Below are 26,944 nucleotides of genomic sequence, written 5' to 3'. Positions count from 1 at the left end.
TATCCTGTAAAAAAAATCAAATTTCTTCATAAAATTAGGCTAATATGTATTTTGCTACATAATTTTGGTTAAAAAAAATCCCAATAAGCATGTATTGATTGGTTTGTGCAAAAGTTATAGCAGCTACAAGTGGTGGTGTATATATACTGGAATTTTTTATATAGTAGTAATGGCAGCGATCAGCAACTTATAGCAGGACTGCGATATTGCAGCGGACAATTGGACACTGACACTTTGTGGGCACCAGTAACACCAATACAGTGACCAGTGCTAAAAATATGCACTGACACTGTATTAATGACACTGGTTAGGAAAGGGTTAAACATCTAGGGCAATCAAAGGGTTAAATGTGTGCCTAGCTAGTGCTTTTGTGTAAACTGTGTGCTGCTTTTACTAAGGGAAGTGATGGATGCTATTCCCTGCTCTGCAGGAACACAAGATTCATCACTTCTTCCCTATCAGAACGGAGCTCTGCCTTGTTTACATAGGCAGTGCTCAGTTCTGTGTCTCTCCCTGACGATCATTGGGTGCTAGCAGACATCCACTGCTCGGCATCTGCAGATTGGTTTCTACTGTAAATACAAACAGCCAAAGCGGCCCGGCGGTGGCGCACATGCGCGCCCCAAGGTTGAAGTTTAGCAACACATTTATATACGAGATTTTGCACAAGGTGGCTTCCCTGTAGCAGTATATCTGCTCCTCGGCGGTCCTAAAGATATACAGATGCCTCTGCATTGCTGGTATTGAACTATATGACTGTTCTCTTTCTAGCTGGGTCGTGAAGAGCCAGCAATGTCTATGGATGCGAATGGCAAAATCATCTGGGCTAAGCACTCTGAAGTGCAACAGGCTAATCTAAAAGCCATGGGTGAAACAGAAATTAAGGATGGAGAACGGCTCCCTCTCGCTGTGAAGGACATGGGCAGCTGTGAAATCTATCCACAGACCATACAACACAATCCCAACGGCAGGTAAGGACTTTTTATGGGTCGTGACTAGTATTTATTATGCAAGTGCATACACTCTACAGCTCATAAGTCGCTATCTGATTTTTAGGTTCGTGGTTGTGTGCGGCGATGGAGAATACATTATATACACAGCTATGGCGCTGAGAAACAAGAGCTTTGGATCTGCACAAGAGTTTGTTTGGGCTCATGACTCCTCTGAGTAAGTGGAATGTTTCAGAATGTCTTTAGCAGAGCAAATAAGCCTCATTAAAGTACCCTGAAAGCAGTGGGAGCCATAGGCTCAAAGGAGAAGCTGACCGCACCAGCAGGGGACTGTCAAGGAGGTAAGGGACCACTCTGTAATATAGATCCACAGAGCAGGTAAGTATAATTTGTTTTTTTATTTTAAGCCAAACAAAATTCTTTAGTGTCACTTTAAGCAAAAACATTTTTTTTTTAAAAGTCCCCAAATATTTGCAGATTTTTACTCACTGGGGATGCATGTTCCAAAATTATACATGTTCAGTGCTAATTATTAGTCAACTGAAAAGTTTGCTCAGGTACTGAAGAGATTACCCAGGATATACCTCAGACTCCTGGTTGACTCTGAACTATTCATTTTCCACAATAGCTTGGTATTGTATACACAGAGAAATCAAATAACCTTACAGCTAACATTTCAATTCTCATATCACTTGCAGGTATGCTATTCGTGAAAGCAATAGTGTAGTGAAGATCTTCAAAAACTTCAAAGAGAAGAAAAGTTTTAAACCTGATTTTGGTGCAGAAGGTTGGTTTTCTTCTTCTGAAATAGCATGGATGTTTAACTTCTATAGGGCTTCTAAGCTTTTATCGTAATTTCTTTTTTTTTATCTATGTCCATTATCCTATCCTAAAAAGAGTATGATAGTACCAAAGCTTGTCTCCCCTTTTCTGTCTCCTAAACATTACTATTGGCCAGTGAAGCAGCCATCATAACAGGTAGATAGGTGTGTGTGATCAGAAAACATGAGCGAATAAACATCCATTGAAAATAATGCCTCGGTTTACAAATTTTTTTGCAATACGAAGTGTATGATGATGCCGATTTTTAAATGCAATTGCTGGCTTTTTTCTTTTTCTTCTTCTTCACTATAGCTCACAGAATTAGCGGTCACTTTCCCAGGAGCTAAAGGATACTTTGTTTCTTTTATCTTGGGAAACAAAATAAAAGGAAACATTGTTTCTTTAAACTCCAGGGAAATAAACTAAAAGGAAACTTTCTTTCTTTTAGCTGGGGGAAAGTGATAGCTGATTCTCTGAGCTATAGTGAAGGAAAAACAAGCCAGTAATTACATTTAAAAACCGACAGTGACCTATAGTGACAGCGACTTTTTTTTTTTTTAACTTTTTTTTCCTGATCTCTGGAACGGATTAATTAGTTTTCAATGCATTCCTATGGGAAACTGCATTTCGGTTTACGAATTTTTCGCAATACGAAACGTCCCGGAGAACACATTACATTCGTAAACCAAGGTACACCTATATTCTAAAGTCACTGATCAGGATTTATACATTTATTAATAAATATAGATTTAATATTTTACACAAGATACACTTAATTTTTAGTTTCATTCTACGATTGATGATTAACTTTTTATAATTTGGCAACTAAACAAAACAAAATATATTGCACACTCTTCCAGGAATCTATGGCGGCTTTCTTCTTGGTGTCCGCTCTGTTAACGGTTTGGCCTTCTATGACTGGGAAAATACTGAACTTATTCGTAGGATAGAAATCCAACCCAAACACGTGAGTTCACAAAATGCTAAGCAGAAATATTTATTGTATGTAAAGACATAATTTGTGTAATCTAAAAGTTCAGCACAAAGGATTCTGGGGGAATTTTTGAATAGTAGTCATAGTAAAATAGCTACTTTGCATTGTTAAAAGTCGAAGGGTTATGTTTATAAAGCAGTAAATGTGACTTTCACAAAGCTTTCACTGGTGGTTAATCGGTCATTGTCATTTAAAACACATGGACCCAGAGGATTCTCCTACAGTGAATATTTTCGTCCCATATAGTACTACATACACTGTGCTATTCCTATATTGCAGATTTTCTGGTCAGACTCTGGAGAGCTGGTCTGCATTGCCACAGAGGAATCATTCTTCATTCTCAAATACTTGTCTGACAAAGTAGCTGCAGCACAGGAGACGCATGAAGGAGTTTCTGAGGATGGCATAGAGGATGCTTTTGAAGTAAGTACAACACATTATTTTATGTGCTGTCCTGTAGCCAGAGTGTAGATATTTATGGTGGCGGTCTTGTTCTCCACTATCATCTGAGTGGATAATGTACAATAATGAAGGAAAAGTTTTAATCTAAACTATTGTAACAAGTGGTTTGGATGACATTGTTTTCCCTTATGTTTTTACACAGTTACATAGTTATCTGTTTGAAAAAAGACCAAGTCCATCCCATTCAATCAACAGAGGAAAAAAAAAAAAAAACACAATACACACATGCACATAGAAAACCCCCATATATGCTTTCCTGTACCCACAGTTGATCCAGAGGAAGGCAAAAAAACCAATAAAGCATATGTGCATTAAATATTTGAACTCATAACTTTCTTACCAGGTTCTGGGTGAAATTCAGGAAATAGTAAAGACTGGCTTGTGGGTTGGAGACTGTTTTATCTACACCAGCACAGTGAACAGACTCAACTACTACGTAGGAGGAGAAATTGTTACCATTGCACACTTGGACAGGTAAGTGGCTTCATTCTTAGCTTATGTATACTTGTAACATTTAGCTGTATAAAGGAATGGGATTAAAAAAAAAAAAAGACTACCAGTCCTCGTGAATAATGTCCTAGCTTGCAGCAGTGAGAGTCTTTGTGACTATGGAAAAACATTAAGACCTGGTTCACACAGGCTTGAGTGCAGTGTGAACACCACCAAGCTTAAAAAGAACCCATCAGCTCCAGTTTGAAAATATTAAACACACATCCTAATGGGAGTATGGTCATTTTTCACAAGCTTCAAATTATGCAGAAACTTACTGAAGTCTGTTAGCAGGTTGCTTAACCCTTCTTACAGCCGTGACATTGGGGGGTTTTACTTGCTCCCAGTGGCCTCACAAACTGGCTGTCAGCTTTTCTAGTGAAAGTGTCCCTGGAACTGTACAACCACTCAGTCACTTTCCATGATCCTTGAAGTCATGCGGATCCCTTTTCTGGGGGCAGTAGGAACTGTTGCCAGTGTTAGAGCCCAATCTGTGGGGTAGTTTATTTTCACAGTAATAGTGACTAAATCATATTGCTGGTATGTTTGTGTAGTTTTGTGACGGAAACATTAAAAAGTAGCAGATATACAACTTGTCTTACTTTAGGACAATGTATTTGCTGGGTTACATTCCCAAAGATAATCGTTTGTACCTGGGAGACAAAGAGCTAAACATTGTCAGCTATTCTCTGCTGGTGTCAGTTTTGGAGTATCAGACAGCTGTGATGAGAAGGGATTTCAGCATGGCTGACAAAGTCATTCCAACCATCCCCAAAGAACAGAGGACACGTGTTGCCCACTTCCTGGAGAAACAGGTAAATGAATGAATGGCTTCCGAAATGTTACTATTTATAATTCCCTAGTGACTTAGATTTCAATAATTGTAACGGTATTCCTTCTGCAGGGCTTCAAACAACAAGCCTTAGCTGTGTCCACAGACCCAGAGCATCGCTTTGAGCTGGCGCTGCAGCTAGGAGAACTAAAGATCGCATATCAGCTGGCAGTAGAGGCAGAGGTAATGTCTTGCCTTGTTCTTTTCCTTCCTTCCTTTCTTTCCTTATCAAATCTTTTGGGCACTCTGAAAGTCTACAGTGATATCTGTATATAACATCCTATAAGCAACATTATAATTAAATTCAATGACTTTGTCAATGTGGCATTTGGGTTGCCTCTGTGTTAAGGTAACTACAGACGTGGATAGCCATTCACACACACTCCAGTTTTATGAACAGTCATTGTACATGAATGAATGAAGCTAACATTGAACAAATGGAGTATCACTGAGGGATGGAAGATTAAGGTACATAATTCTTCCTGTTTGCTGAAGACTCATATGCTGCTCCGCTGTCTCTTGTTTGAACCTCAAGAACTGCTTTTTAAATGGAACTCTTCACATCTGTTCACACCACTGCCTCGTACCACGCAGCTGACAGTTGAACTTTATGAGGTGTGACATCTCAGTAAAGTCGTTTTAAAAAAAAAAAAAAAAAAGTTGCGAGATCTGCTGAGCTCAGCACCGAATTGAACTGCATACCAGCTGCTGCGATGGTGTTCAGAACCAGCCCTTATTTGGCTTCCCTTACTCAAGGTTTTTGTAATGAAATCTATTAAATGCACATCCAATGCGGGTAAACATTGCCCATGTAAGTGTTTATACCACTGCAGTATACAGTTACATTAGAGTAGTTTATTCATGCAGAATGTTACATATATTGATAGCTTTGCAATAACTCTTTTTGTTGGTTAATTAATGAAATGTTTTCCCTTCCTTTTATAGTCTGAACAGAAGTGGAAGCAGCTAGCTGAGTTGGCCATCAGCAAGTGCCAGTTTGGACTGGCTCAGGAGTGTCTACACAATGCTCAGGATTATGGTGGTCTCTTACTATTAGCAACATCTTCAGGAAATACCACCATGGTGAACAAGTTGGCTGAAGGTGCTGAAAGAGATGGAAAGAACAATGTAGCTTTCTTGAGCTACTTTCTACTAGGAAAGTATGTACGACAGTTTTTTTTAATGTAAAACCAACATACTGTCTTCAGTCATTGCACCTTGAGCATAATTTCAGTCTTTTTCTTATAGTGCATGAAGCAAATGGCAGCCTAACCAGCCCCCATGAACTTTTATAATTTTAATAATTTAAATGGTGTCTGTACTATTTATCAATCATTTGCTTCCCTTGCAGGATGGATACTTGCTTGGAGCTTCTCATTTCCACTGGTCGACTTCCTGAGGCTGCTTTCTTGGCACGTACTTACCTGCCAAGCCAAGTGTCCAGGTGAGTAGGAACATTTAGATTGTGTGTGTTAACTGTGTGCCTAACAAGTGTAATGTGTTTACTGTGTGCTGATTTTACTAAGGGATGTGCCGGTTTTTATTCCCTGCTTTGCAGGGAAACAAAAACCAGCACATCACTGCTGTCAGGACAGAGCTCTGTATTGTTTACAATCACAGAGCTTTCCCCTATCATCCACTCCGCTGATCTGCTTGTGCTGTAACGAATCACAACACAGCTGGGGCAGAAGGCGAGTTCACATGTGCCCCCTACCTGGTAGAGCAGAAGCACGTATTAAATCCATGATCCAGCATGGAGCTGCTGCAGTATATCTGCCCCAGGCCTGCAACTGCTTAAACAATTCTGCATTTAACTATTAACTTAGGCTGGAGCTCCACTTAAAATGAGTGTGTACATATCTATCTTCTATAAGTTATAAGTGATCCTTTGCAAGGAATAGTGTATTTCAAATTACACACCCTTGTACAACCCCCAAATCTCTATTAAAAGGCAGCGCATAATACTACAAACAGGACATAGTGTTATAGTATAGGCAAAAACAAGTACGGTATATCATCTTTTACAGTAAAAAGATCTCCTTGTGTATTCTAGTGTGACCTAGATGGATAGAAGTTTTACACTTCCAAAGTACAGTATTGCATAGAATGTATTGAAACAGAAAATGCACAGTTGAATAATATATTCTGACACCTGCTTGTGACAAACATTGCTTGCTACACCAGGCAGGAATACCAAATTACTTTTGGAAGACAATGGGGCTGCTTTGCTAAAAGATTAGAGGCTGTTAACTTGGCAAGCGAATGTTCATTTACTTAAAGTTTTACTAATTCCAGGACCCTGCATTCACTATATCTAGTCTACCATGGTACACAGAACATGGAAATGCAATTATATTAGCAAATATAAACTGCTAAATACTTTTTCTCATAGGCAGTATATAGCAGTCTTGTGACTTCTATCAGAGTCTGGCTGAGCACTGGTTAATCTTGTAGGAGGAGCTTTCATTCTCCTCTGACTGTTCTATGAGGCCGCATAACCCTTGATCTTCTGTCTGGATAGCGCTGATTGGCCCTTTGCCAATCACATGTGCCCTTCTCCCCCAAAAATAATTCTCTAGCAATACACACCAAACAGAGCATGTGCAGGCTTGTCACTGCTTCTCTAGCTAAGGCAGATGGATTGGGGACTGTGGAAGAAGGGGAGGATCAAAGAAGACAGGATGAATGCAGAGGATTAACCCCTTAGGTTCCTCAGTGAGTATAACAAACATGCTTTACTGCATACACAGACTGATTTTACTGTTGTGTGTTTAGTAACACTTTTTAAGGTAAACAAGGTATATATGTGTTCACTTTGAATACCAAATCATGTGCAAGGGAAATACTAAAAATAAAGTTTATGACAAAATTTACCCTGGCAGTGGGGGCCCACCGCACAGCAAAGTTTAATTGCTCATTTAGTTTGGGGGTGCAGGATTAAGGTGAAATACCTTCCTTACCTCTGCCTGGCTCCATTTCACCAAAAGTGAATTTCCTTTCATTGTATAGATGTGGTTTAGGCTGTACAATTCAGCCACTGCTTCTTTAAAAAAAAAAGACTGATTTCCCTTTTCATCCCAGGTGAACCGCAATAGGTGCATTGGTTCTTCGTTTTACCATCTATAGGTGGCTTAGGCAATCGTCTAAGCCAAGTATTGGGTTCCACCATGGCACCTGTTGATCGCTGAGGAGACTGTCAGAACACAGCTCTGCCTATGTAAACAAGGCAGAGCTGTGTTCTGTCAATGTCTATCTGCTAGATTTTATTCCGGGAATAAAATCTAGCAGATTGCCTAGTAAAAACAGTGTATTGTGCACACAGTCAACACTTTGATCTAGATGTTTAGCCCTTTCTCAACCAGTGTCATTAGTTTATTGTCATTGTATATTTTTAGCACTGATCACTGTATTAGTGTCACTCGTTCCCACAAAGTGTCAGTGGAGATGCTATAACTTTTGCGCAATATATGCTTATTGGGGTTTTTATGTAGCAGAATACATTTTGGCCTAAATTTATTAGGAAATTTAGATTTTTTTTTTAAATTTTTGTATATATATAATTTTATTTATTTTTTTTATGTCAGTGTTTTTCATTAAGCGCTCACAAAATGAAAAAAAATGCAGAAGGGATCAAATACCACTAAAAGAAATCTCTATTTGTGAGAAAAAAAAAAGACATTTCATTAATGTACAGCGCACCGTGCAATTGTCAGTTAAAGTAACGTATTGGTGTATTGCTGAAAATGGCCTGGTCATGAAGGGGGTAAATCGTACGAAGGTCAAGTGGTTAAGAATTCGTGATCAATTTTTGAAAAAACCGAATAATGTCCAGGCCTTAATAGATATGGATATAACTTCAATTTCTGTTTGTAGGGTGGTGAAACTATGGAAGGAAAGTCTGTCCAAGATCAATCAAAAGGCAGCTGACTCCTTGGCTGACCCCACTGAGTATGAGAATCTTTTCCCTGGTTTACGGGAAGCCTTCCTGGGAGAACAGTTTCTAGAGCAGCAGACTAGTGCCTTGCGCCCAGCAAGTGAATATCGCTATGTCACTGTGAGTACTTGTGTCAAAGCTCGTTAACCGGTTTTTAAAACATTTTTAACCTTTTTACTAACATAGAAGCCATCTTGACATAAAGGCTAATCATAACCGAGACAAACTCAGATAAGTAGGCCAGTGTATTGATACTTGTTGTTATGTCCAGTGACTGAATGGGGTATCACTGTAATGATGTGCCTCTGATATTTTGTTCACTGTACACATTTTCAATCATCAAGTAACCCTTTATTGTATAGGTACGTAGTACAGAATATAATCCTGTGAGGCATAACACTTGTATATGTATTTTAGTAATGTGTGAATGATCACAATTCAGATTTTACCGTACATGGTTTTTCATTTAACGGATATCTTCTGTCTTCTAGCCAAACGAAGAAAGAAATGTCTTGGCTGAAGCAAAGGGATTTGTTCCTTCTGAAACGGCAAAGGTGAGTTCTGTGACTGGACTTGCATGAGTGTCAGTAATTTACAGTGGTAATATTTAACCTACATCTCTTGAAGTGCCAGACATGTCGCTCTCCTGTCAGAAGTGCTTCATTCTGTTTTACAGCTGATAGAGGCTGCTATAATCAAGGGAGTAGAGTGTTCTACAGGGGCTGTTGTCTGATTCAGATGACATTCCTGTATCTGCAGTAACCTATCGCTGTGCTCCTGTCCAACAGTGTGACATGTCAGGTGCAGAATGCACTCTTGCTACAATGTACATTTGGGACAAGTGACTGGTGTCCTTCTGACTGACCAAAGGTAGGGGTTCCCAGTGCTAACATATACGCCCTTAGGCTGGCCATACATGGGTCGAAATTCGACCGATTTTTCGTTCGAAAATTGGACCTAAGAGTAATCGGCTGATTTTTGCTCTGTTAGTGGGTCAATGGCACTGGCCGGTTTTGTGGTTCCTCCCCTTTTCAGTGATTGGAACAGAAGTTTCGCCTGTTATATGGAGTGAACTTTATGACTTGGTAGGCGATTTTCGAAATCGATGATGGCACCATCAGATTACCGAGCAAATGATGTTTTCGATTTTCGGACGCAAAATCTTTTGGAATTTGAACCATGTATGGCCTGCATTAGACATTTCTAAGATCTTTTTCTGAAAGGTATTATTCCTATACAGGGTGTGCATAGTGGCAACAGTTTGCACAGCACTTTACAAATTAAAAGAAGACAGTAAAGTTACAATACAGTTCATTACAAGAGGGTTGGGAGAGCCCTGCTCTTGAGAGCTTGCAATCTAAATAACTAAAGTACAGGACACATGACTTCTATTCATAGACCATGATTATATGCGAGCTACAGTACCTTCATATGATTGAACAATGGCAAAAACGTTGCTAAGAACGCTCCATGTGCGCTCACATGACCCCACCCACTTCGTGGGATTCAAGTCTTTAATTGGTGCCCTTAGGTGACAGACCTATTCTGAGGAGAAGTTTCTAAACCATTCTTCTTTTCTTTTTTTTTTTTCCTTCTTCACTACTCTGACTCTTATAGCAAGATCCAACTGCTTATTACAGGGCTCACTAGCAGTTTTCATATAAGTTACTCTCGAACATCATGGGATCCATGCCCGAACCCTGCAGCAGTGGGAGCCAGCCTGCTTCAGACACTGCATCCTGTGTTCGATTGTAATTAAACTCAGCGAGCTTACAGATCTAGGGCCATAGTCCAGACCCTGAAGACCCTACCTTTTCCCCCCAAAACTGCAGCAAGAATAAGGTTTCAGAGAAGCCAGGGGAAAATTGAGGCTGCTGTCCAGGATGTGCAGAACTGACAACTGACAGCACAGAGAACCACTGTTGAGAATGAGGTAATTCACCATAGAGAATTCAGCCAGTTGATTACCACACCAAGGAGTCCAAAAGAGAGCAGGAACAAGATATCTGAGGAACAAGTGGAACAGTGATTATATGAAAACTGAACTTCCTTTCGCTTTCATAATATGTATGTCCAAGTGATACCCGAACTAAATCTCGCTCTCTAGAACGCCCAACTTGGTTTTTTTTTTTATTTACTTCATTACTAGCTGTGATGTCATCACCAGGCTTGTAAAATTCCTTCAGGGGCAGCTACTGGGAGCTTAGTTCTATTGATGTAAGCACACTCCAAGAACAACATCTCAAGAGCCATTCCCTGCCCACAGTGTGTATGGACAGGTCTTTAGAAAAAAAGGCAGCAACGGGTTTGTTTATTTCTTGAAGGTCCAATGGAGGTGTACTCATTATATATTTTTATTTTGCCCAGGCATACATTTTATTTGGCACATCTGAAAGCATTAGCTTAGACATTTTCCTGATTTATTACAGGATGCATTTCATAATTAGTCTCTTAACCCTTTCATGCCTAAGGGTAAAACAAATCTAAATGCCTAAGCACAACTTTGCATTGTAGACATGTGTAGTAAAACCGTCCATATCATCACTACTTTGTACATCCAGGTGGATTATACCTTGTTTTTTTCAGGACAAATTGGGCTTTCATTTGGTGGTAAATGGTAATGGATAGCTCCTGATTTTTTTTTTGTTTTTTTGTTTTTTTTTAGTATCAAAGGAAAACTGGCCCAAAATAATAAATCATGTTTTTTTATTTAGCTGTGTTTCTTGTTACTACCACCAAAGAACAACCCAAAATTAAATTCTCTTGACAATCGCAGCGATCCCATATATGTGTATGTTATTTGTTTTTTTTGTACCCGTAGTACAGCCCAGAAACAATAGTGCATATTTTGTTTTTGTCTTTTTTTTTACCTAAAACACACTGACATTGACACTAACTGACATCAAATTTTTATTTTTTTTATTTATTTATTTTTTAATCCTGATTTTGACCCAAACACTAACCCTGGCACTGAACTAGCTCAAACCTTGATCTAGGTATTTTTTATTTTATTTTTTTAATATTTATTTTTACAAACTTTTTTTTTTTTTCTCTCTATGCCAGGAGTTAGAGAGATGCAATGTATCTCTATCCTCCATTCATAGAGAGAAAACAAACAAGGGGGCCGGGCTGTACAGTGACTGATAACTGTGATAGCCATCAGAGGCTATCACAGCAATCATGTGACCTGAAATCGGGAGTCCCGGGTCCCGATCATTAGAATGGGACCCGGTGCTCTCAGTGACACCGTGGTCTTTGTGCTGGGAGCGCGCAGCACAAAGACAGGTACGCAAATATGCTGCCCCATGGAAAAAAGCCCAGTTCTGTGAGGCCGTATTGTATTTGTGTTACGTCGGCGTCTAGGGGTTAAGTATATTTATCAAAGAGCAGAATTGTGATCTGACTGTAGAATCTAGGGATGATTTTTAAAGGATAAGTTCACCTTTGGAGTATGTTACACTCTACAATCGTATTTAGGGTGCAATATGCTCCAAGTAACCCCTTCCTAACCCGTAAGCGCTCCCCCCTGCCTGTGACAGCGGGCGGGGGTTCCTCTTCCCACACTGCCACATTTTGAAAATTTCAGCAATCTGTGAATGAGGAAACTAAAAGTCCCATCTGCCACAGCAACAGGCAGCTTGTAGTCCTCAATGAACTGAGAGGGTGCTCATGAGTGCTTGCATAGTTCATTCACAAGTTCTGCAGCTATCAAAATGAAAGACCATAAGAGGTATGAACTGACAGTTGTAGAACTTGTCTGCAGGAGCCTGACACTGCACCTGTGAACCACTGATCGGTGGTGCAATGCTTTGTAAGCTCCTTGGGGAAAAATAAATGAAAATGTGTTTGCTAATGGTTACACCGGTTACTATTAGCAACGTTGCTTAACACTTGTGAAGGAACATCAGTTACCATTACCACTTTGCACACTAGGATAGTCCAAAAAGCATATATGACCATCCTAGAGATAGGTGGTCATGGGGTGACGGTGAGTGCAAATCCATGTGGGGCACCAGTCTGAGCACAGTGAAGCACTTGTCCTTTAATGTGGAGTTCACAATCAAGAATTTAGCACCTTTGCACTTTTACATACTGGGTCTGAGTACCAATACCAGTATAACAAATGTTTATTGTATAACACAAATCATTTACTTATTGTCACAAAGTTTGTTTGCACGGCCCAAGCGCGGTCTATATGGTATTTATTTAAAATTTTGTGTGTATGAGTTCACAATTAGGACTGCTGCTTAATATGTGTATTTGACATTTTTGCTTTCTTTCGTAAGCGCAGCAGCATTCTCTTTTTCAATACATAATTGCTGTTTATTTGTTTTTTCTGTTGGCACTATGGCTAAGGGAATCATGAAAATATAGGTTTGATAATCAGGCAAGTGCTGGCTCAGGGTTTTAATATTTGTCTGGTAGCTTGCAGTCTAACATTGAACATTTGCACTATTAATTCGTTACAGGAAGAGGAAACCGAGAGAGAAGTAACACCTCCCCCTGCAGCACCTGAATCCATAGTACCCTCTTCTGCTCCAGTTCCAGCTCCAGTTCCCACTTCAGTCCCAGTGATGCCAACAGCCACGATCACAGAAGAGAAGGTGACTTTACATATAGATGAGTATAGTTCATATAAAAAAAAAACAATCTGACAACTTGTTTAATGTGGCAGATGTCTGCGGAACTCTCTTACAGTCCTTTTGGCAGGTTGTTGATCTAGTCAACTGAATTATAACAGGACTGCCACAAAGCAAACTCAGTGCTTTAACAAGGTGATAAAGCCCCCCATCTTTGAAATTACAAAAAAAAATAAAAAAATTACCCACTTTTTTTGTATAAATTAAAAGCCCTGGGCATAAAGGCCCCTTTTATACAGGGTTACCAATCAGGTCCGCCTGTCAGTGTTTCAGGCGACCCTGATGGGATTCTTCACGCAGTCCTATGGACAGGCAGATTTAAATGGACTTGTTTACACCCCACTACCTCTGAGTCTGCGCAGGTGCGTTTAAAAAAAAAAAAACGGAAAATAACTGTGTCCTTTTTGTTTTTCGGGAGCTAAACGTGACAGATCAGATGTTGCCTGATGTACATGGACAGTGAAGTCCTTTTTATATCCGGCCAGAGACATCACAGGTCTGCCAGCCACAAGCTGACTGGACACAGATGACAAAAAAAAAATCCTTCCCATATGCCTCCAGTTCAGCAGGGGATATGCTAGGGGTTCCCTGCTGAATGGAGAGGACACCACTCTGTGTGAAAGAGTTTTCAAAATGAAAGAATTGCCTCACGCTTACTTCCACTGGAAGTTGGTATTTGGTGAAATGAATGTTTGAATGTTGTTTATCACAGTGCGTTATATAAGGGTTACATGTCATCATAAAGAAACCTGTGTGATTACACTTTTGTTATGTATTAATGACAACCTGCTCACGATTCTGAGATTTTTTGACTGCTAGAGGTAGATTCAGAATGTTGTAACCGCACTAGTCTATCGGGTATCATAGAAAAATAGTAGAACAAAGTGATAGCTCCATATCATATATGAACATTTCTGGCAAACTATCAAGATAACTACATCAGTTGGATCCACCTACCTGTAGGACATAACTGACAGACAGGTAAGTAATTAGTGTGTCTAAAGCCAAAGTATTTTTTTGGATATACTGGTTAGACTCCGTCAGGTTATTACTACTGCCAGTGTCCCTATTAGGAAGATTTTCCCTATTTGTCCTGGTGACGATTGCCAGGACTAAAAGTGAGGGAAATGATTAGAAAATGTACAGCTGTCACTATAACAGAAATAAGGGGAAATTATCTAATGGAGACACTTCTTCTAGTGATATCTGTCTGAGATGGATTTCTTCTCACCTCCCTCGTGTCTTTAGAACAGGAAGTGAAAGGACATCTTTCAAATGGGACACTGATGGCAAAAAAATGAAAATGAAAACCCTGACAGGGATTTAAATACTTATAAATTTCCCTCCAAACGGCAGGAGGTAGGCATGTTTACAGTGGTTCAGGTGAGAGGGACGTTCTCTCAAGTAATTGCCCAGGATGATACCATGTGAGAATCTTTCACAATTTGAAATGCTTGGAGGATCATTATGTACATGATGGTATGCCATATAGGCGCACTTTGTTACAGAGCTCACTAATCTGAGTCTGCATTGAATCTATGCATTCCTTTACTTCAAATCTATTTCATTTCCTTGTTTGTAGGCTTTCCTTGACCTGGAAGAGGATTTGGACAACATGGAATTAGACGATATTGATACAACAGACATAAACTTAGATGACGAGCTCTCTGATTAACATGTCATATTTGGGATTTTAATTTAAGTGACCAAACCAGTTGGCCATCCTGCACACTAGAGCTTCAAGGTCTGGCCTTTTCTTGTGCAGAGTAGGCCTTTGTATATTTTCCCCTTGTTCGTTCTCCCAGGTTTTCTGTTTTTGTCTGAAATGAAACATTTTGATTATTGTGCATTAACTAAATAAAGGTTATTGCTAACTTCTCTCCTCTGCATTCAAGTATTCTTATGCTAAACAATATATAGATTTTTATACTGTACACGCAGTAGATATGTATAATGTGGACAATGGGCCACTTACCAGCTACATTATTTCAGGGTACGCATAGGTGCTAAATGTAAGAAGGGCACCCAAAGCCTAGGTAAAATATCAAGCACATACTGGTGTCATTTAGGGAACATACGCGTCACTAGTGTCTACAACCTGTAGTATGTTAGTGATGCTGAATGAGGCCACATAGGATAGGGAAAATATAGCATGGCACATTGAATGAGGTGATGTGGAATAGGATCACATTTAGCAAGATGGGAACACTGGCTACACATGCCCCAAATAACTTTGTCAAAGTACACAGGGTATGTGTAGCACATGCTGTCCTTCTGCCCTGTTGTATTGTCCCTGCCTCACACTTCCTGCATTCTGTCATGATTTTATTACATTGACTGCTTAGGCTTTTTCCCATGCAATGGCTGTATTTGAGACCTGTGCCTGCACAAACCTGCATCAATGTGAACCAGGCTTTAAAGCTGGGACTCGTGTCTGACACTGTTTAGTAATAGTTCAGGCATAAAATAGAGAGATACAGTGGGGCAAAAAAGTATTTAGTCAGCCACCAATTGTGCAAGTTCTCCCACTTAAAAAGATGAGAGAGGCCTGTAATTGGCATCATAGGTAGACCTCAACTATGAGAGACTAAATGAGAAAAAAATCCAGACAATCACATTGGCTGATTTGGAAAGAATTTATTTGCAAATTATGGTGGAAAATAAGTATTTGGTCACCTACAAACTAGCAAGATTTCTGGCTCTCGCAGACCTGTACCTTCTTTTTTAAGAGGCTCCTCTGTCCTGCACTCATTACCTGTATCAATGGCACCTGTTTGAACTTGTTATCAGTATAAAAGACACCTGTCCACAGAGGCTCATGGTGGTTTTTGGGGAGGAGCCTAAACATGGCGGCGTCGGAGAGCACGATGTGAGTGCTCTCCGATAACCCACGAGGAGACCACCACCACGAGAGCACTTTAATGCCCGAAGCCCTACCTGAGTGAGGAGGTCCCCAGGGGGAGAGGGTGCCGGCGTGCTGAGGGGAGAAGACGGCGAGTGTGGATGCGGAGCTCCGGGAGGTGTCTGTATCGCGGAGACCTGGGATCAGCTGTCGGGTTGCCGGGGAGACGGAGCAGAGCGGAGTGACCACGCTGGTTAGCCGCAAAGGAGCACTGGGAAGCAGAGGCGCCGGACAGTTCCCTGACAAATGCCGGCTCCCTGACAGGAGAACAGAGATGCCGGTTTTAAATCTATAAAATCAGCAGCCCAGGAGTGGAAGGTGACAGAGCACACATACCTACAGAAGACCCTGCAGGAATCCCCCAGAGACATTGGCGGAATGTGGTGAGTGGACGGCTGGAGATCTGAGTCGACTCACTGGGTGAGGGAACAAGTGAAGGAGGGTGAGTCCATATGTATGATCCCACATTTAATTGTGTAACTGTGATGAACTGTGGGAAGGACTGCTAACTACCAACAAAGAGAGAAGGGGGATTCCCAGGGGATTGGAAAAGTGAAAATAGAATTGAAAAGGGAACGAGAAATTACTAAGTGGCTACAGAAGAGACCTGGGAAAAGAAATAAGAAAATGAAGTGTTAAAGTGACAGAGACTGTTTAATATTAATACCCCAATATACTGCCTAAAGCTTCCTGCTGTTTAAAGAGCTATACTAAGTGCAGAAGATATGAAGAATAAAAGCGCTAAAGGAAGTGGGCTTAAAGGGTCCCAGACGGGCTAAATTAAAAAATTTACTTCCCAGGGTAATGCGACTCCAGAAAGGGCCTATAGTGGAAATGAAAAGGGGGAAATGGAAACTACCTTGGAGAATAGCCCTAGATTGTCAATAGGCCTGGATAGTAGTAGCCAACAGTGGACAGAAAATTTAGCGAGGAAAGATCTTGAAAAAGATTTGCAAGTGCCGAACAAAAGAGAGATGACTGTAATGTTTAAGGACTTGGAAAAAACTATTAAGCAAGAAATGACAAATATACGTCAGGATCTAGGGCATCTGCTAAAGAGAACGGAAGAAATAGAGGGAAATATCAACAAACATACCCATTTCATTTCAGACTTAGAAAAAAGGTCCACTTTGATGAGGAATATGCAGAAACAACTGCAGTATAAAATAGAAGTACAGGAGAACAGGTCTAGGAGAAGCAACTTGAGGATAAGAGGAATCCCAGATATCCTGAAAGGGGGAGAACTGCAAGAAAAAGTCTGTAAAATGGTAAACTCTATTATGGATAGACCTGAAACAGAGGTAATTAAACTGGATGGAGTCTTTAGATCAGGAAAGCCCCAACAAGGTAACGGGAAGGAAAAATCAAGAGATGTGATTGTTCAGCTGCAAAATTATGGAGATAAGCAAGAGATTTGGAGAAGGACTAAAGGAAGAACTTCTATTAACTATGGAGATATAAATATCCAGATTTTTGCGGACCTATCGTACGAGACTTTGTGGAGAAGAAGAGCCTTGAGGCCCCTACTAGAGCAGATGAGATCAAGAAATGTCCATTATAGATGGGGTAACCCAGAGTGTCTGATCGGATGGAAGAACGGTGTTACAGCATACATGAGATTTCCCGAGGACTTAAGAGACTTCTGTGACAGACTGGAATTGCAGAGAATGAGGATTAGTGGGTGGGAAACAGAGACTGAAATAGGCATTGGGGGAAAAGAAGTATGGCAGGAAGTAGGTAGGGGGGAGGTAGTGAGGAGTTAGTTGGGATAGAATGAGTTTTTTTTTTTTTTTTTTTTCCTCTTATCCCCTAACTTTCTCCCCAAATTGTACCGTTAAGGTTAAAAGATTTAAAGAAAGCGAGGGAATCTGTGGTGGTTGGAGGGTGGGTAAGTCGTACATGGGAGGAGTTCAACCCCAAGGTTTAAATAAAAAATCAAAGGTGGTATCTTCACCACAAATGATTGATAGGCAGGTAGAAGGCCTAAAAAGGGGTGGGGTGGGGGGGGTGGCCTGGGAGGGAGGGGGGAGGGGATTTGATTTGGGTGGGAGGGAGGGGAGGAGGTATTCGGTCAATACTCTGCAGGACAGAAGGGATAAAGAGGAAGAGGCAATCTGGAAGAGAGATGGAGTTAATTGGGAATGATGGAAGAAATACAGTTTATAACTTATAATGTGAACGGGCTGAGTTGTCTAGGGAAGAGATTTAGGCTGTTTAATGAGTTACACCATAGGGCGACGTCAGTGGTATTTTTACAGGAGACGCATTTTGAGATAGAGGCAAACGTGAAATTGAAATCCAAACACTACCCAATATGGTACTATGCAGATTCTCCAATTAAAAGAGCAAAAGGGGTTGCAATAGGTCTGGCAAAGAATATGAGATTTGAGCTGGAGGATAGAACCGACCCGGAGGGGAGGTTTTTATTCTTAAAAGGTAGACTTCAGGGGATTGAGTGTACTTTAGCCAATATATACTGCCCTAATAAAAACCCGGAGATGTATATGAAGGGTCTGTTGAAAAAATTAATGGAATTTAAAAAAGGGCGTTTGATAGTAGCTGGGGACCTAAATTTCTGTATGGACCCACAAAAGGATAATACCTCTTCTGTGCAAAGAGAGGGGAGTAGATCTCTGAGAGCTTTGAAAAAAGTGATGCATGAATATCAACTAGTGGACACCTGGAGAATAACACATATGAAAGACAGAGACTATACTTTCTTCTCTAATGCACACGAGATATACTCGAGATTAGATTACATCTTAATAGACCATCAACTTATAGATCATCTGGTTAAAATTGACATAGAGACAAGGACGTTCTCGGATCATGCTCCGGTTGTAATGAAAATGGGATGGGGAAGAAGGTGGACTGGAGGATTGGGGTGGAGATTAAATGAGGTTCTTCTTCTGGATGAGGATGTAGTTCAGAAAATCGAGAAAGAGATTAAGGTATACTTTAAAGAGAACGAAACAGAGGAAGTATCGATAGCTACAGTCTGGGAAAGCCATAAGGTATTCATAAGAGGAATCTTGATTGCGACAGGAGCAAGGAAGAAAAAGGAAAGAAGAGAGAGGGTCAGTGGGCTATTAAAAGAAATATTGGACTTGGAGCAGATCCATAAGAAGAAAATAACAAAAGATACGAGACAGAAGTTATTGGATAAAAAAGATGAGCTAGAGAGGTTGATGGATGAGGAGAAGAGAAGAGTATACAACAGGGTTTTGAACGAGAGATATAGATGGGGAGACAGACCAGGAAGATATCTAATGAGAGCTTTGAATAAAAAGAAAAATAGGAACTATATAGAAAAGATAAAAAGTTCAAAGGAGCAGTTGGTCCATTCAAATAAAGAGATTATTAAAGTGTTTACGGAGTATTACAAAAAGTTATATAATATTAGTCCCCAAGGCCCCCTAAAAGAAGCTCAAGAGGGAATTAATGAAAAAAAGATGACATACTTAAAAAATGCGGGATTACCAAAACTAAGTGAAGCACAGCTGAACTCCCTAGACGCAGAAATTTCCCAGGAAGAAATCAAAATAGCATTAAAAAGCACAGGGGGAGGAAAAAGCCCAGGCCCGGATGGCTATACAGTTAAGTACTATAAGAAATTTAGTGAAGTACTGTTACCCATGCTGGAGAAATATATGAATGCTCTGGGAGGTGAGATGGAAGTGAGGAGAGAATCCCTACAGGCCCATGTGGTACTTATTCACAAGGAGGGAAAGGATCCATCTCAGTGCTCCAGCTATAGACCTATCTCATTATTGAACACTGACACTAAACTGTATGCAAAGGTGTTAGCAAACAGGTTGAGGGATCTGATGCCCGAATGGATCCATGGAGACCAGGTGGGCTTTGTACCGGGGAGAGAAGGTAGAGATAACGGCTTGAGAACCCTGATGCTTATTCAGAAAAGTAGAAAAGGGAAAGCCCCAGTGGTGCTCTTGTCAATTGATGCAGAGAAGGCATTTGATAGAGTGGACTGGGGCTTTATGATGGACAACTTAAAAGTGCTGGGGATAGGGGATAGAATGCGAGAATGGATAAGTAAATTATATAGAGAGCCTACTGCAATCATCACGGTAAATGGGGAGAGATCAGAACCCATTGGAATGTCTAATGGTACAAGACAAGGCTGCCCACTGTCCCCTCTGTTATATGTATTATCACTCGAACCTCTGTTGTCAATAATAAGAAATAGTGGATCGGTAAAAGGAATTCAGATAGAATCCATAGAACATAGAGTAGCGGCCTTTGCAGACGACTTATTGTTCTATGTGGGGAATCCCCGAATTACTCTCCCAAATATAATGAAGATTCTGAAGGAGTACGGTGAACTATCAAATTTAAAAATTAATCCAACGAAAACAGAGATCCTGAATATTAATATACCAAAGAATGAAAAAGAAAAACTACAAAAAGAATTCCCCTTTATATAGAGAGAAAAAGAGATAAAATACCTAGGAATAAAACTTACTGCCTCATCTAAGCAATTGTATAGATTAAACTATATCTCTTTGATAAATGAGATCAGGGAAGACTTAAAAAGACTAGAAGGAGGAAATCCATCTTGGATAGGACGTATAAACCTAGTCAAAATGGTAATTATGCCTAAAATACTGTATAGATTTCAAATGGTACCAATTAAAATTCCAGAAGCCTTCTTTAAGATAATGAAAAAAATGTTAACAAGATACATATGGAAGAATAAAAAACCTAGAATAGCATACAAAACATTGAGTAGGACTAAAGAGAAAGGGGGATTGGGTCTTCCAGATGTCAAGAGATACTATAAAGCAGTGGTTTTAGCAAGAATATATGACTGGACATTTAACCATAAGGGGAAAAGTTGGGTAACAATTGAAAATGATCTTCGTGGCATTAGATTGAGTCAGATGATATGGGTTCCACCACAGTGCAGGGGAATTAAAGAAAGCACAAGTACCTACACTTTAAATGTTTTTAGGGTATGGGACAATTTACACAAAAATATGAAATGGGAATTTAATTCTATATTAATGCCTCTCACAAATATTGAGTACTTTCCCCCGGGAAAGAATAAGATATCAGGGAGGTGGTTTAGAAAGGAGGACACCCAACTGAGAGATGTTTTGGTGGAGGGGGAATTGAGACCACTTAAAGATTTAATAGAGAAGAAGGGAGATATTTTTATTAGAATAGACGAGTGGAAATATCATCAATTGAAATGTTTTATTGGAAATCTACCGAAACCCCTGAGAATAAAACAGGAGTGGAATATGTTTGAAAGGTTGTTAGAGACACGAAGGGATGGGAAGCACGGTATTTCAAAAGTGTATAGAATACTCACAGAGTTAGACACAAACACAAAGTGAATTTTTATCACAAAATGGGAAAGGGATATGGGAGTTGGCTTTGATGAAGATAGACAGAGAAAGATGTTTAGATTGATACACAATAATGTTAGTATGAGAGAGGTTGAGGTTAATTATAAGTGTGTCACACGATGGCACATTACACCGAGTGTAGAGCACAAGATGAATGGGGAAAACTTAAATATGTGTTGGAGAGGATGCGGAGAGATGGGCACGATGTTTCACATATGGTGGGAATGTCCGAAAATCCAGGTTTTTTGGAAGACAATAGTCAAATTGCTTAAAGAAATAACTGAAATTGACATAGGGTTAGACCCAACGACGTGCCTCCTACACAATGTGGAGACATCTGTAAATAAATATAAAGATTCAGGTATTTGGTACTTCTTGAATGCGGCGAAAGGGTTGATACCCAAGTTTTGGCGGAAAGCTGAGGTACCGAAGGAGGAAGACTGGATCAATAGAGTAAACCAGATAGGTAGAATGGAAAGATCATACCATATGCAGGAAGATAGGATGAGAGTTTATTTTAGGAGATGGGAAAAGTGGGAAAGAGCAGGATTGAAAGAGAAATATAGGAAAATATGAACTAGGATATTAGCAAAAAATCAACAAGCCTCAAGAGATTAAAATGGGCTAGAGTCTGCAGAGGGGGAGGAGGGGGGATGAGGAAAAAAAAAGAAAAAAAAAAAGACACCTGTCCACAACCTCAAACCGTCACACTCCAAACTCCACTATGGTGAAGTCCAAAGAGCTGTCGAAGGACACCAGAAACAAAATTGTAGACCTGCACCAGGCTGGGAAGACTGAATCTGCAATAGGCAAGCAGCTTGGTGTGAACAAATCAACTGTGGGAGCAATAATTAGAAAATGGAAGACATAAAAGGCCACTGATAATCTCCCTCGATCTGGGGCTCCACGCAAGATCTCACCCCGTGGGGTCAAAATGATCACAAGAACGGTGAGCAAAAATCCCAGGACCACACGGGGGGACCTAGTGAATGACCTGCAGAGAGCTGGGACCAACGTAACAAAGCCTACCATCAGTAACACACTACGCCGCCAGGGACTCAGATCCTGCAGTGCCAGACGTGTCCCCCTGCTTAACCCAGTACATGTCCGGGCCCGTCTGAAGTTTGCTAGAGAGCATTTGGATGATCCAGAAGAGGATTGGGAGAATGTCATATGGTCAGATGAAACCAAAATAGAACTGTTTGGTAGAAACACAACTCGTGTTTGGAGGAGAGAGAATGCTGAGTTGCATCCAAAGAACACCATACCTACTGTGAAGCATGGGGGTGGCAACATCATGCTTTGGGGCTGTTTCTCCGCAAAGGGACCAGGATGACTGATCCATGTACAGGACAGAATGAATGGGGCCATGTATCGTGAGATTTTGAGTGCAAACCACCTTCCATCAGCAAGGGCATTGAAGATGAAACGTGGCTGGGTCTTCCAACATGACAATGATCCCAAACTTACTGCCCGGGCAATGAAGGAGTGGCTTCTTAAGAAGCATTTCAAGGTCCTGGAGTGGCCTAGCCAGTCTCCAGATCTCAACCCCATAGAAAACCTTTGGAGGGAGTTGAAAGTCCGTGTTGCCCAGCGACAGCCCCAAAACATCACTGCTCTAGAGGAGATCTGCATGGAGGAATGGGCCAACATACCAGCAACAGTGTGTGCCAACCTTGTGAAGACTTACAGGAAACGGTTGACCTCTGTCATTGCCAACAAAGGATATACAGTTGTGTTCAAAATAATAGCAGTGTGTTGAAAAAAGTGAATAAAGCTCAAAATCCTTCTAATAGCTTTTATTTCCATACACACAAATGCATTGGGAACACTACACATTCTATTCCAAATCAAAACATGAAGAAAAATATATCAAATTTGTGTTGTTCCTCTAAAAAAAATTGAGGAAAAGTGAATATTAGACTGTTCAAAAAAATAGCAGTGTTTGTATTCTTCTTTACAAACTCAAACATTCACAATATAAAGTGAAAAATGTTTGAAGATTTTGCTTTCCTTTGAATCACTTCATTAATATTTCGTTGTATAAGCACTGTTTCTGAGAACTGCTGTACATCTGTGTTGCATGGAGTCAACCAACTTCTGGCACCTGTGAACAGGTATTCCAGCCCAGGATGATTGGACTACATTCCACAGTTCTTCTCTATTTCTTGGTTTTACCTCAGAAACTGCATTTTGGATGTCACCCCACAAGTTTTCTATTGGATTAAGATCCGGGGATTGGGCTGGCCACTCCATAACGTCAATCTTGTTGGTCCGGAACCAAGATGTTGCACGTTTACTGGTGTGTTTGGGGTCGTTGTCTTGTTGGAACACCCATTTCAAGGGCATTTCCTCTTCAGCATAAGGCAGCATGACCTCTTCAAGTATTCTAATGTATTTAAACTGATCCATGATCCCTGGTATACGATAAATAGGCCCAACACCGTAGTATGAGAAACATCCCCATATCATGATGCTTGTGCAACCATGCTTCACTGTCTTCACAGTGTACTGTGGCTTGAATTCAGTGTTTGGGGGTCGTCTGACAAACTGTCTCCGGCCACTAGACCCAAAAAGAACAAACTTACTTTCATCAGTCCACAAAATGTTGCGCCATTTCTCTTTAGGCCAGTCAATGTGTTCTTTGGCAAATTGTAACCTCTTCAGCACGTCTTTTTTTTTCAACAGTGGGACTTTGCGGGGGCTTCTTGCAGATAGCTTGGCTTCACATAGGCGTCTTCTAATTGTAACAGTACTCACAGGTCACTTTAGACCTTCTTCCTGGAGCTGATTGTTGGTCCTTGCCATTTTGGCTATTCTATCTATTCGAATGGTAGTTTTTTGCTTTCTTCCACGTCTTTCAGGTTTTGGTTGCCATTTTAAAGCATTTGTGATCATTTTAGCTGAGCAGCCTATCATTTTCTGCACTTTTTTATATGTTTTCCCCTCTCCAATCAACTTTTTAATCAAGGTACGCTGTTCTTCTGAACAATGTCTGGAACGACCCATTTTCCTCAGAATTTCAGAGAGAAATGCACTGTAACCAGCATGTACAACATTTGCTGCCTTCCTTCCTTAAATAAGGGCAATAATTGCCACCTGTTTTTTAAAGAATGAATGACCTCACTAAGAGAACTCCACACTGCTATTATTTTGAACATGCCCCTTTCAATTACTGATTCAATTACACAGAATCTGCAGCATGCGTGTCATGACTGTTGGGTCTGTTGGATTTCTATTACTCTACTACACCTGCTAGTAAATTATGTGCCATGTAGAAATATCATTTCTACCAAAAACAGCGATTGATCAGGTTAGTGATGTCTGACTGCTATTATTTTGAACACTACTGTAAAACAAAGTATTGAGATGAACTTTTGATATTGATCAAATACTTATTTTCCACCATATTTTGAAAATAAATTCTTTCCAAATCAGCCAATGTGATTGCCTGGATTTGTTTTCTCATTTTGTCTCTCATAGTTGAGGTCCACCTATGATGCCAATTACAGGCCTCTCTCATCTTTTTAAGTGGGAGAACTTGCACAATTGGTGGCTGACTAAATACTTTTTTGCCCCACTGTACAACATAACATTGTTACATTTGTATCTACTCGGTTTCATACCTGCATATCAAAGGTATGAGCTTTGATCTGCAGATGCTGTCAGGTTGCTTTGACTGACAGCATCTGCAGATCAAAGCTCATCCCTTTGATAAGTAATTTTTTTTTAACTTGAAGTATTTGTAACCACTTATTAACCTAATCAGCTCTAATTAACACCTTCCCCTTCCTCTAGTAAAATACAGAAAAAAATAATATCCAAACTTTTTTTTGTTTCATTTTTTTCAATTTCACCTTTAAAAAATCACAAAATTGGAAAACGAAAAAACAAATCTTATCTGCAAATACCTTTTACTTTGTACCAGAGTCATAATTTTAAAACAGCACAAATTAAAGTGTTACACTTTATCTACAGTAGCACTTTTTAAACCAATACTGATCAAAAGTTTTTTTTTTTGTCTAAGGATTGCATTAAAAAAATAATTTCTGCAAGCCAACATCATGAAATGGAGGTCCTTTAAAAAAAGAAAATATTTGTATCACTTTGTTAGCAGTAATAGTTAATGCCAAATAAACCGGTCCATAGCAGAACTGTAAATTGTTCTGGTCTATAGAGGATGTACATGTTGAGTAAGTAGTTAAAGAGAATGCCTAGAAGATTAATTATATGAATTATTGCATGGGACTAGCTTATATTCTCAATTTCAGCACTCCCGACACATGCATGTGCGTTTATGGGGGGGGATTTTATGTGCTTGGGTGTAACTTGTGTCCCCTATTTGATTAAAGGTTCTCTTTAATGGACTCCACTCAATGTATTGCAATGCATTGCTTCTCAGCTGTGGTAGCCGGGAAAGTGACAAATGACCCAGAAGTAACATCATACACGTCGATGTCACACTCTACTCACTCCCCTCCACCCACCAGTACCTGCCATGTTGGCCCCGGGCCTGCAGATGGGCAAGCAGAGCCCAGAATACATGATATGGGGTACTAGTACTGGGGGTGTGTGGAAGCAATCAGGTGGCAGTGCAGCCGCCCGACTGCTCTCACTTGACAGGTGTGTCAGTTTTAGACAAATCTCGGCTGCAGCCACTGGATTGTGGGGGGGAAACCTGCTGACAGGTCCGTACAACATATGGACCTGGCAGTGAAAGGGTTAAAAAGTGGAACTTCACCCTCCTACTAAAGTTCCCTCCTCCCATTTTGTATAAGAATAGCACTTTTTTTTTTGAAGCGAAACATCCACACCCCGTGCACATAACTCGCCTAGGCAAATGACATGCATAGTGCTTGCTGTGCCTCCTGGGAGACATAAGGGTTGATTTACTAAAACTAGAGTGCAAAATCTGTTGCAGCTCTAGATAGAAACCATTCAGCTTCCAGGATTTTTTTTCAAAGCTTAATTGAATAAGCTGAATTTAGAGGCCGATTAGCTACCATGCACAGCTGCACTAGATTTTGCACTCTCCAGTTGTAGTAAATCAACCCCATAGTGTTTAGCAAAGAGGTGGGTGAGGAAACCTAGCGGCGCATCATCTTCATGACATCAGAAATACGGCGGTGTCAGAGCGATCGGGGGCAGAAGATTAGAGGATATAATTGAGCCAACGCCGGATCTGCTGGGTGGGTGAGTTAGTATCTGAAATTTGCAGAACCCACCTCCCAGTATGTTGGATTAAAAACAAAAGGGGCTGGGAAAAGGGTGATCTGCTTTTGAATACAGCAGATTTTCACCTTTACCCCCCCCCCCCCCCTTTTTAAACTTAGCTAAAACTAAATCAACCCTGAACCATCAGAATTATCTTTAAAACAGCAGAGGGTAATTGAGAATTATCACAGAAACATTGCAGCTGCTCCAGACTAATGTGTTAGTAGTGGGGTTATAGTGAGAAAAGCAATTTGATTATTATCTAAAATCCACAATACATTCAGACTAAGCTAATAATGCATCAGAAATGTGATAATAGACAATGTAATATGG

At 40.3% G+C, this 26,944-nt stretch overlaps 1 protein-coding gene across 1 annotated transcript in view; it reads left to right on the top strand.

The window, feature by feature from the left end:
* The window catches only part of COPB2 (coat protein complex I subunit beta 2), a 28,269-nt gene extending 13,266 nt beyond the window's left edge, over positions 1 to 15,003 (top strand). Inside the window, exons 9-22 of the mRNA XM_089681528.1 lie at positions 772 to 971; positions 1,057 to 1,167; positions 1,649 to 1,737; positions 2,633 to 2,739; positions 3,046 to 3,189; positions 3,572 to 3,702; positions 4,325 to 4,532; positions 4,622 to 4,732; positions 5,495 to 5,709; positions 5,901 to 5,993; positions 8,423 to 8,603; positions 8,975 to 9,037; positions 12,953 to 13,087; positions 14,706 to 15,003. Of these exons, the coding sequence (XP_089537654.1) occupies positions 772 to 971; positions 1,057 to 1,167; positions 1,649 to 1,737; positions 2,633 to 2,739; positions 3,046 to 3,189; positions 3,572 to 3,702; positions 4,325 to 4,532; positions 4,622 to 4,732; positions 5,495 to 5,709; positions 5,901 to 5,993; positions 8,423 to 8,603; positions 8,975 to 9,037; positions 12,953 to 13,087; positions 14,706 to 14,798 (1,881 nt within the window). The 3' untranslated portion in view covers positions 14,799 to 15,003. The remainder of the gene's footprint in view (positions 1 to 771; positions 972 to 1,056; positions 1,168 to 1,648; positions 1,738 to 2,632; positions 2,740 to 3,045; positions 3,190 to 3,571; positions 3,703 to 4,324; positions 4,533 to 4,621; positions 4,733 to 5,494; positions 5,710 to 5,900; positions 5,994 to 8,422; positions 8,604 to 8,974; positions 9,038 to 12,952; positions 13,088 to 14,705) is intronic.
* The last annotated feature ends 11,941 nt before the right edge of the window (positions 15,004 to 26,944 follow it).

Source organism: Staurois parvus, unplaced genomic scaffold, assembly GCF_062004578.1.
Source record: "Staurois parvus isolate SC_StPar_1 unplaced genomic scaffold, SC_StPar_1.0 ptg000270l, whole genome shotgun sequence".
Taxonomy (NCBI): Eukaryota; Metazoa; Chordata; class Amphibia; order Anura; family Ranidae; genus Staurois; species Staurois parvus.
The sequence above is the reverse complement of the archived record's forward strand: the minus strand, read 5'-3'. Positions and strand labels throughout refer to the sequence as shown.